The 10,347-nt window shown below is 67.3% G+C and overlaps 1 protein-coding gene across 8 annotated transcripts in view; it reads right to left on the bottom strand.

The window, feature by feature from the left end:
- Positions 1-779: 779 nt before the first annotated feature.
- TBC1D16 (TBC1 domain family member 16) overlaps positions 780-10,347 on the bottom strand; it is a 52,407-nt gene continuing 42,839 nt past the window's right edge. For 5 of the 8 annotated variants that reach the window (XM_036341063.1, XM_036341065.1, XM_036341064.1 and 2 more), the window contains 5 exons: positions 9,395-9,581; positions 7,698-7,833; positions 7,218-7,397; positions 4,710-4,856; positions 780-3,874 (listed from right to left, as the gene is read on the bottom strand). In XM_036341063.1, coding sequence (XP_036196956.1) covers positions 3,120-3,874; positions 4,710-4,856; positions 7,218-7,397; positions 7,698-7,833; positions 9,395-9,581 — 1,405 coding nt within the window. In that variant the 3' untranslated portion in view covers positions 780-3,119. The remainder of the gene's footprint in view (positions 3,875-4,709; positions 4,857-7,217; positions 7,398-7,697; positions 7,834-9,394; positions 9,582-10,347) is intronic. The other 3 variants (XM_036341066.1, XM_036341067.1, XM_036341069.1) reach the window with 2 other exon arrangements.

Here is a 10,347-nt window from a genome sequence, read left to right as displayed (position 1 = left end):
GTGTACCCATGTGGGGAGCCCTGTCTGCAGGCCCCCTCACAGGGACAGGATGTGGCAGGGATGCCGTGTGCCAGGGGCCAGTGCCCCAGCCAAGGACCAGACCCAGGCCTCCCGGGCCCGTGGGGCTGGGCAGGGTGTCTCAGTGGCTGCAGCGGGCCAGGCTGGGCCCCTTCCCCCCGATAGTGGGTGAGACTGAGCCGGGGTGATGGGCTCCTAACGGGACCCACTGGACTGACAGAAAAGGGGACATTTGTGGCGCCTGCCCCGGGACCCGGGTGCTTGTCCTCGTCCCTGCACCAGCCTCCCTGCCGCCCGCGGCCGCTGCTGGATGAGTGCAGGAGCGAGGACGGGGCGCCCGGCTGTGCCCGGGACTCGCTCTTAGACACGAACGAGGCCCGAGAACATCCCTGTGGAGCCCCAGACTATGGGGTGCAGCTGGCCATCTTCACGCCACAGGCCTCGCCCCCAGGACAGCGGGTAGGCCTTTCCGGCGGCCCTGCCGCCTGCTCTCCGATGGCTGAGCTGCTGGTTGTTGTTGACCGAGAACCAAGGAACATCCTGACTTAGCTGCGCCCAGGGAACCAGCCGGCCTCGGGCGGGGCCGGGGCCAGGCTGTGGCCCGCCTTCCAGGAGGAGCCTGCCCCCCAGCTCCTTGCACTTCCTCCCCTCCCCCATCCCGGATCCTCACGGGGTCCTCTTTGCCCAGCGCTGGAACCTGCTGTGTTTTTGACCCAACAAACTGGCCAGACCGTCCCTCGGAGGCGCCCGAGAACTCGTACTTGTCGTCAATACTTTTATTTACTTGGCGGTGGAATCATGAGCCGGAAGCGTCGCGGGGCTGCCCTGGTCATGGACACGGTCACAGGACCAGCCCGGCCTGGGCAGGGCCTGACCAGCGGGGAATCATGTTTGAAAACAAAACAAAATACAGAGAAGGAATCGCTCTCCAGGGACACCAGCGGCCTCTTGGTAGCGCTGGGCATCGCGTGACACTTTCCCTTAAGCAACAAAATCCTGTCCGCGCTGCCCGTGGACCCGGCCCCGCCCCCCGCATGGGCTCAGGGACACCCACTCCGGTGATGTGAGCTCCAAGTCTTCCTGCCGGACTCAGGCCTGCAGCCTCCGGTGAGCACACAGGTTCCTGGTTCCGGCCCGGATCACAGGCCCAGCCCGACCACTGTGTCCCAGGCTGAGCCCCACCGGGCGCCCCTCCGAGCCAGCACGTGCCCGACGCCACCCGGGAACGGCGGCACGGACACCAGCGTGGGGGCCCTTGGGGATGCGCGCACCCGCCAATCACATGACGTGACATTTTAACAAGTGCGATGAATGAGCTGCACCTGGAGCACCGGGCAGCTGGTCCAGCCGCTCGCTCGCTGGCCCTGGTCCTGGCGGAGGGCGGTGGGCGGTGGGCGGGCGGCGGGAGCCTAATGAGGGAACTGCCACCGACCCTCCGACCCTCCGACCCTCCACAGCTGCCTCAGGCCGCTTGCCTCTGATTGCATCCCCATGAAGGGACCCTGGTGAGCCCGGCCTTCTCCACCCTGGAGCGGGTGCCCTCCCCGGCCGCTGGAGAGGTGGCCGCAGGGGTGGGAGGTGGAAGCGCCAAGGGCCAGTGTGCCATGGGCACGGGGCCTTGGGGGGCTGTGGGGCTGAGGGAGATTCGGGATTAACGTTTCGCACCAGGGCCTCCCAATGAGGGGATCCCTGGGCAGCACCCCAGCAGCCCAAAGGCACAAGGTACGGCACAGCGGTGCCCGATTCTTGCCGGAATGGCGTGTCCCAGACCCTCTATTTGGACCAAGACTTCCTGGTTGAGGGGAGAGTACCGCCGCCCAGTCCTCGCCTTCCCCGTCGCCAGCCCCCAGGCCACCCGGCTGCTCCTCTCACCGCGGAGGCAGCGGTCCCTTGCCACCGGGGGAAGGGGGGGGGGTGCGGGCTGAGAGCCGGGATTTGCTTTGAACACAGGATGTGGCAGGAGTGACACCACTGAGGCGGGACCGTGTCTGAGCATCCCTGCCTCTGACCTGGGCCTCGGCCGGGCTCGCCTGCAGGGAGATGGGCGACCCGGGCAGCGCCCGTCCGACCCCCACACCGGCGGGCACTCCCCCGGGACTTAACAGCAGGTTGGCCCCAGACACAGGCGCGAGCCCAGCAAGCGCTGACCCTCAGGTTCTCGAGGCCACGGAGGCTCCGGGTGCTATGAGGTCACCGTGGCGACAGTGACTGACACGCCTGTTCACGGGGACCGGCCCCAGAGACTGCACAGCGCCGGGCTAGCCCGAGCCCATCCCCGCAGAGAGCAGCCCTGTCTTCCCAGAGCCAAGTGGGTGAGAAGCCCCCCCCCGCCCCCCAGCTGGGCCCGGCCGCTGGGCTGTCTCGGTCAGCACCCCAAGATCTGAGCGAGGATGGGCTCCAGGAGCGTGTCCCGAGGCTCTTGGACAGAGGGCCCAGGACGGGGTGGACAGTCTCAGTCGGCAATGGGGCGGAGGAGGCTGCTAACTTCCTCTTTCCTGTTGATAAACATCTAAGACTGTTTTTGTTAATCCTCACTCGAGGGTATTTTTTCCATTGATCTTTTTTTAGAGAGAGTGGAGGGAGGGGGAGAGACAGAGAGAAGCATCGATGTGAGAGAGACATGGATGGGTTGGCTCCTGCACGTGTCCTGACGGGGGCTGCGGATGGAGCCTGAACCCAGGTACGCGCGCGCCCTTGTCCAGAATCAAACCCGAAACCCTTCAGTCTGCGGGCCGAGCTCTAACCACTGAGCCCACTGACCAGGGTGCTAAACACCTTCCTACATGTTTAAAATGGACGGCAGCGGCCAGCGCCGCCCAGGGAGAGGCCGTGGGCAGCGGCTCTCAGGGGCGTCGCCCCGGGCCGAGCAGGATCCCGCGTCCTTGCTGCCGCCTGTCCGAGTGGCTTTTGGTGCCAATGGCTGGGGGAGCCCTCCCTGCCCCGGTCTGTCCGCCTCGAAATCCCCAGGAGCAACTGGTATAAAACCCTAAAGAGGGAGGGGTCCTGGGGAGACCTGCTCCCCCAGGAAGCAGGGGAGCCCTGAGCGCTGGCTGCTTTGCGGTGCCTTTGCCTGGCTGGAAGTTAACATACGAGCTTGTCTCTCAGGCACTCCGGCTCATGGGCAGGCAGCGTCCTTCACAAACCAGGAGGCACAATGTGAAGTGTCCGAGCCCCAGCTTCCCAACCCCCCTCCACCCCGAAATCAGGGGGGCGACTTTTTCTTTTTGGGGGGCAGATGTCTTTGGAGCTGTGGCCAGAGAGGCTGTGAGAACTAGGCCGGATAAGGAGGCGTGTCCAGCTTGCAAAGATGTCCCTGGGCCTCGATGGGCCCCCCTTCTGCTGCACATCCCAGGAGCTGGTGGCTGAACTAGACCTTCTCCCTCCTCCTGCCCCCGCTGAAGGGATCCGGGCCTGGCTGAGGGTGTCAGAGGGAAGCGACGGGGCTTCCTTCTCTCCCTCCCAGACTCTGATTTCCTATTAATATGAAAATGTCCCCTTCGTGTCGCCCAAAGGCATCTTCCTTTCGTTGTGACCACCCCCTGCCCTGCCCTGTCCCTGCCCATCCCCACCCCCCCACATGCCCGGGGCCGTCCAGCGTGGGGAACCCGGCCGATCTGCGGAAGCCAGAGCCTTCGTGGGCACCTTCTTGCTTCCTCGGGGGGGGGGTGTGGGCGAAGGCGGCTGGCTAGCCCGTGCCCCCATAGGGGCAGCTCTCTGCCCCCGGGTGGTGGCCCGTGCACTCCACGGCGGGCATGTACCCGCTGTCCCACATGCCGCTGCCGCACAGCTTGCACAGGTCGTGCAGGCTGCAGGGGATCCGGGGCCGGAGGCGGAACTGGTACAGCAGACTCCTCGCCTGCAGAGAGGGCGGCAGTGAGGGGCCGGGGGACGGGAGGCCAAGGAGCGCCAGCAGCACGGCCTGCGCCTGCGGGCTGACTGCGTGCCAGGCTCGGGCCGATGCCCGGCCAGTGTCCCACCCACCCAGCAGGCAGGGGCCCTGGTCCAGCCAGTGCAGGACCTGCAGGGTTCCCAGCCCCGTCCTCACGCGTGGCTCTCGCCCCAAACGGCTTTCCCCAGAAGGGTGGCCAGGGCGGCACAGGGCCCTGCCGGTTCCCTAGGACCCTCTCCCTTGGCCCCAGGCCCCACAGGTGCTCAGGCGCTCTGCTCTGCCCACCCCACCTCCCGGCCCCCCCTGCAGGGTCTGCTCCCACCACCTGACGCTGACCCCGCCCCCCTATTCCCCTAATGCCGGATGAGAAGCACCCCCCGACACACACACACACAGGCCTCCTGTGGCTCTGACTCTGGGCTGTGATGAGGGGCCCAAGGTGGGAGCCTAATAACCTGGTCATTTGTTCAGTCCGAGTGGAGAGGGAGGGTCATGGGCGATGGAGCCTGAAGAGCCAGCAGCCAACTCAGGCCGTGGCCACAGGTGCTAACCACTGGGTAGGTGGGGGGCTCCAGGCCCACGAGGGGAGGTGGGGGCTCTGCATGCAGCCCGAGCTATGCAAGTGTGGGGGAGGGGCTCTGCATGTGTGGGCGGGGCTCTGGAAGTGTGGGGGAGGAGCTCCGTGTGGGGGCGGGGCTGTGTGTGTGTGTGTGTGTGTGTGTGTGTGTGTGTGTGTGTGAGAGAGAGAGAGAGTGAGAGAGAGAGAGCGAGAAGGCGCTCTGCACGTGGGGGCGGGGCTCACCTTCCGGAGGACCAGCTCCCCGTTCATGTGCATGGCCAAGTTTCCAAAGTGCAGGAGCATCTGGTCGGTAGCCAGCTGCTGCTCTATGACGTCGTCCCCGTAGATGGCCACGATGGCCACGCAGATGAAGAGGTGGAAGTAATCCGTCTGTGGGGTGGAGAGTGGGGCTCAGAGAGGCCCTGACCCAGCCCCGGCGCTGCTGGAGGGGGCGGCGGGGCGCTGAGCTGCAGGTGAGGCTGACCGTGGGGTCCGTGGCCGCGGGCAAGCCCATAGCGGCCTTGGTCGTGTTTCCCCGCCTGCCAGGGCCGGTCAGTACCTGCCACGATCAGCACCCACGGCTGTGTGACCCCCGAGCGGGGACACTGGCTGAGCGCCTCCTGGGAAGGCCTGTCTGTCTGGGGGGCCAGGAGCGCACGGCACCTGAAGGCTGGGCTGCGCTCCTCCAAAGGCCCGCTGGTGAGTGTTGAGACGCGGTGGGCGTGAACGGCTGGGTGAGAACACCGCCAGCGGCTCAGGGACACGCCAGGGAGAAAGGACCTGTGGCCACGACCCCGCCAGCCAGTGCCTCCTGCCTCCCAGAACGCCAGCTCCTGCCCCAGAGGCGACGCTTAGGTTTGGGGCTGAGAACGCGGGAAGGAGACCCTGACGCAGCCCCTGCGGGTCCCCAGGGAGGGGCAGCGCCGGCCGCAGGCAGGAAGCGCTCAGTCCTGACCTTGGAGCGTCCTGCTCGCTCTCCTGTCCGGACGCGCTTCCGGGAGCAGAGGAAGGACAAGGCATCCCGGGAAGCCGTGTTTAGTCTCCCGGTGCCGGCCGGGAGCCCACAGTGCGGGCAGACGCTCCAGCCCACGCCCAGGCCCACGTGCCCAGGGGAGGCCGCCTCCCAGCTGCTGGGCCAGGACCGCGCCCCCTCCCCAGAACGGCCCGGATGGCCTCGTTTGGGCTCCGAGGACCCTGCCCGGCTGTCTGACCTGTGGCCGGGGTGGGAAGACGGCAGAAGGTTCCAGGAAGGTGGGCTTCCTCCTCCCAGGAGGCCGGTGGGGAGGAAAGGGTGCCACGTGCCCTGAATGGGGCGGCCGGCAGCACAGGGCTAATTCCAGTTCCCAGGACACAGCCCCGCAGGCGAACCAATAGCAAGTGGCTAGAATCAGCCCGTCAAAGGGAAAGGGCCCTGCGGGGGGCTCCGTTGGTCGAGCGTCGTCCGGGCACGGAAAGGTCACCCGCTCGATGCCCAGTCAGGGCACATTCCGGGCTTTGCGTCCGATCCCCAGTCGGCACGTGCAGGAGGCACCGGGTCGATGTTTCTCTCTATCACTCCCTCTCCCTCCCTCTCTCTCTCAAATCATTAAAAACATGTTTTTTAAAAATTACAGACACCCCACCCCAAGGTCACTACTGATGAATCAGCGTACCCCCACTGTCCTCACCCACACACACACACACACACACACACACACCCCGCCAAGGAGGGGAGCCAAGTGGGGCGAGGCTGAGCTGGAAGCTTGAAAGTGCGGGAGCTGGATCTGTGGAGGCGGAGCCCAGGCAGACTTCCGCACGGGCGCCCGGGATTCTGACCGGATGGCAGGAACGGAGTCGCGGGAGAAACGCCCCCGCCAGGCGGTGCCCAGGTATCACTGGCAGCATCGGCCGGACGCGATGCACCAAGGGTGGCCATGTGGCTGCTGGAGAGAGGCCGTGAGCCTCGAAAGCAGACTCGGTCACAGGGGCGTGCCGCAGAGCTCAGGCGTCCGCGCCAGCGCTTGTCCCCACGGGCGGCATTTCCCCGTCACGCGGGGTTGGTGGGTGCTCCGCCCACCTGCACGGTCTGTGGAATGGAGGCTGCTTGGCTGCCCAGTGAGAGGGTCTTGCTAAGCGTCCTGGCGGCCTCCCGAGGCGTCCATCCTGGTTTCTTAAAGGCCGACGGATTCACAGAGGCTCGCCCGTCCTTCAGCTTCGCCAGCTGTCGCGCACGCGGGGTTAGAGCCCTGTGACAGGCCCGCGCCCGGGAGACGCTGATCATGGCGGACAGCAGGTGGAAATCGACGTGATCAGGAGGGGACAGCGGGCTGGGCCTGCGCTCTCGGGGGAGGTGGGGTCTCGGCCTGTGCCCTGAGCCACCGGAGGGGAGGAGGTGGGCGGGCACTGGCTCCTCGTGTGGGTCCATGGTGTCCTGGGCCCTGCCTGGCCCTGGAAATGTCCTTCATGCTGATTGGTTGTGACAGGGGCAGCTCAGCCCCAGAAGGGGGCAGTGAGCGCGTCAGTGGGCAATTTGCATCGATTTCAGTTCCTTGGGAGGCGAAGTGCGGGTCTGGAGCCGGCCACGTGGGACGGAAGGCGGGCAGTGTGAGGCGCTGACCTGGGGCTAGCGGGCGGCCAGGGCTCCAGAGGAGGGGCCCCAGAGGAGATGCATGGTTACGCGGCACCCTGGCCTCCTGGAAGGCAGGGTACAGGGTGGGGACTGTGGCTCCGGGATGTGTCCTGCCGGCCCTCCCCGTCCCCCCGCCCGCTCACCTGGTAGTGGGCCCAGCAGGCCTCCCAGATGCGCAGCGCCTCGGCCTCGGGGAACTCGCGCTTGAAGCACAGCAGCAGCCAGCGGTGGCAGAAGAGCAGCTGCAGCCCGTCCTCGCCCAGCGACGCCAGGTGCTGGTAGAAGCGCAGGTGCGTCAGCCGCAGCAGCTCCCGCAGGTACAGCTGTGAGGCAGCTCGGTCAGCCGGGCCGGCCCTTCTCCGGCCCCCCACCCGGGACAGACGGCCACCCACCCGGGACAGACGGCCACCCACCCGGGACAGACGGCCCCCTACCCGGGACAGGCGGCCACCCACCCGGGACAGACGGCCCCCTACCCGGGACAGGCGGCCACCCACCCGGGACAGACAGCCCCCCACCCGGGACAGACGGCCCCCCACCCGGGACAGACGGCCACCCACCCGGGACAGACGGCCCCCTACCCGGGACAGGCGGCCACCCACCCGGGACAGACAGCCACCCACCAGGGACAGGCATGCGATGAGGCGCCCTGTGCTTTGTGTCGGCACCTGCTGGGCCGACCCCCGCTGGGCCCGTTTCTTGCGGATCTGAGGCCGTTCCGAGCCCGGGGTGCAGCCCAGGGCAGGCGGATGCGGTGCCCTGTGGTGGGCGGGAGGCCAAGGGCAGCTCAGTGCCGGCCTCAGCCGCCAAGTGGGAGCAGCTCTGACACCCCCTCCTTCCTGGGACCCCCGGGTCCAACCGCCTCCCCTTAGATCTCGAAGCCCCATCATTGTCTGGAGCTGACAGAACCGGAGAGGATGGCTCTGAACCCGGGACGCTCAATTCCGACCTTAAGGTCCCACCCGGTGACGCGGGGCAGGAGCCAGGCTATTTGTGGCCGCGCCCGCCTCGCCGCTGCCTCCCAGCAGCGAACGTTTCGCGTCAGACCCGGTCATGGCCTCCCCAGCAGCGAACACTTCGCGGGCCGGGCTTCGGAGCGTCAGACCCGGTCACGGCCTCCCCCGGTGCCGTGGAAACCTGACATCATGTGGAGGTGGGAGCGGAGCGGCCGGTGGGATCACAGGCCCGGGATCAGCGCGAGGGGGGGGGGGGCGGGGAGGGGCTGGTTTGGGGCCCACTGGCTCATGGCCCTTCCCACACAAGCAGCCCTTTGTTCCCGCTCGAGCAGGACCGGCCCACGGCCCTGCAGCACTGACTCCCCACCGGCCATTCTCCATCCCGTGGCCACAGCAGCGGGGCCAAGCCCACCCTGTGGCTGCCCCCTCCCTCGAGCACGCCCCCTGCCCCTGCCCCCTGCCAGGTGCCCCTCACCGCCCAGTTCACACCTCCCTGCTCGGGGGGCCTCTCCTCAGCCCTCTGCCGTCCTAACGGTGACTCTAAGGGCGTGCTCTTGGCCGTGGCATTGGAGGCCTCTCTGCACACGACACGTGCGGCCCAACGTGACTGGACCACGCAGGGTCACTGCCCGGAACACGTGGGTCAGCCAGTCTCGGCAGCGCCCGGTCCGGCCCCTGCACGGTGCAGTCGGCCTGCTCCACCAGCCTTCCTGTCCATCTGTAGCCCCTCCCTCAGCCCCTCCGCAGCACCCCGCACCCTCCCCTCACATCCCAGCCCCACACCGGGCAGGTGCTTGGAACCTCCAGGTGCCTCGGCCAGCCTTGCCCGCCCCCCGCCCCCCGCTCCCCGCATGGAGCACTGCCTGGTGTGTGCAGAGCCGGGAGGCCGGGTGGCCGGGAGGGAGGCGTGCTGTGCTGGCTGGGCCCTGCAGGGAAGGCCTGATGCCCTTCGGGGGGCGGTCACCCCTGCCCAGTGGGCCTCAGGGCGGTCTCAGGAGCCCCCCTCCCAGTCCCTACGCAGGAACCCCGGCTGTGCCGGACCCCGGCAGGGAGCAGCCCAGATGCACCTGAGGACCCGCTTTCTCTAGCCCAAGGCCGGCATGGTGGGCCCTTCCTCACTCGGTGGGAGCGGGGCTGGGACAGTGTGCGGGAGGTGAGGCCAGCAGGGGAGGCCCTGCGCAGCCCGCCTCTCACCTGCCAGTGGGGGGCGGGGGGAGCTGCATCCAGGGGCCTGGGAGCAGCCTGTGCCCTTCCCCAGAGGCCCCGAGCCAAGTCCCCTCGACCCCACCGGCAAGGCCCCACCCTGGCTTTTCCGCGGACCCCAGCGGCCATGGCCCACGCGGCCACACATGCCGAAGCCTCACCAGCTGCCTCTCCATGTCCTCGTCCCGCGGGGAGCTGACGAAGATGGTGTTCTGCATGAGGCCCACGAAGCACCAGAAGGTGTCCGACTCGTCCAGGACCTCGGCCAGGAGGGGCGCCACCAGGTCCGACATGCCCTGCGAGTAGCCGATGGCCGGGTTGTACACAGCGTAGTTCAACAGGATCCTCCTGGCAACGTGGCCGAGGCAGGGCGGTCAGGAGGTGCCCACGGCACCCGCACCCACGCCGTCCTAACAGCGGCCTGTCGTCCAGGCCCACAGGACCCGGGCTGGAGACCCGGCTGCCCGAACCCGACCCTCGCCTCAAGCCCAAGGGAAGGCGGGCGGCCTGCGGACCGTCTCCAGAGCCGTGGAAAGGGAATGGCCTGCAATCAGCCACTCGCCGGTCCCGAGTGTGAGGCCAGGAAGAACGCGGGGCTGATTTCCTTAATGGCCCCCGGCCTGTGGATAGGGTGGCTCGGCAGGGACATCTGTACGGGCTACTAATTTTGTGCAATTGTGTGCCAGGCAGCAGTGGAATGTTCAAGATGCCCGCCCAGGCTCAGTGTGGCTTTCCACAGAGGACCAGCCATTGGGAGCCACTCGGGGAGGCTCAGCCACAGTGTGTGAGCCCAGCAAGGCCCAGCAAGGCCTGGGTGGATGTCCAGGGCATGGCGGCTTCGCTGGCACCCTTGGGAGGGACCTCTGGGCTTCCCTGAGACACTGTGACCACAGAGGCTGAGTGAAGTGGCTAAATAGCTAATGGCCTGCCCGGCTGGCATGGCTCAGTGGTTGAGCATTGACCTATGAACCAGGAGGTCACAGTTCAATTCCTGGTCAGGGCACATGCCTGGGTTGCGGGCTCCATCCCCAGTGTGGGGAGTGCAGGAGGCAGCCGATCCATGACTCTCTCTCATCATGGATGTTTCTATCTCTCTCACCCTCTCCCTTCCTCT

This window comes from Myotis myotis, unplaced genomic scaffold, assembly GCF_014108235.1.
Source record: "Myotis myotis isolate mMyoMyo1 unplaced genomic scaffold, mMyoMyo1.p scaffold_m19_p_17, whole genome shotgun sequence".
In the NCBI taxonomy this organism is placed as follows: Eukaryota; Metazoa; Chordata; class Mammalia; order Chiroptera; family Vespertilionidae; genus Myotis; species Myotis myotis.
This window is presented reverse-complemented; position numbering and strand designations above follow the sequence as displayed.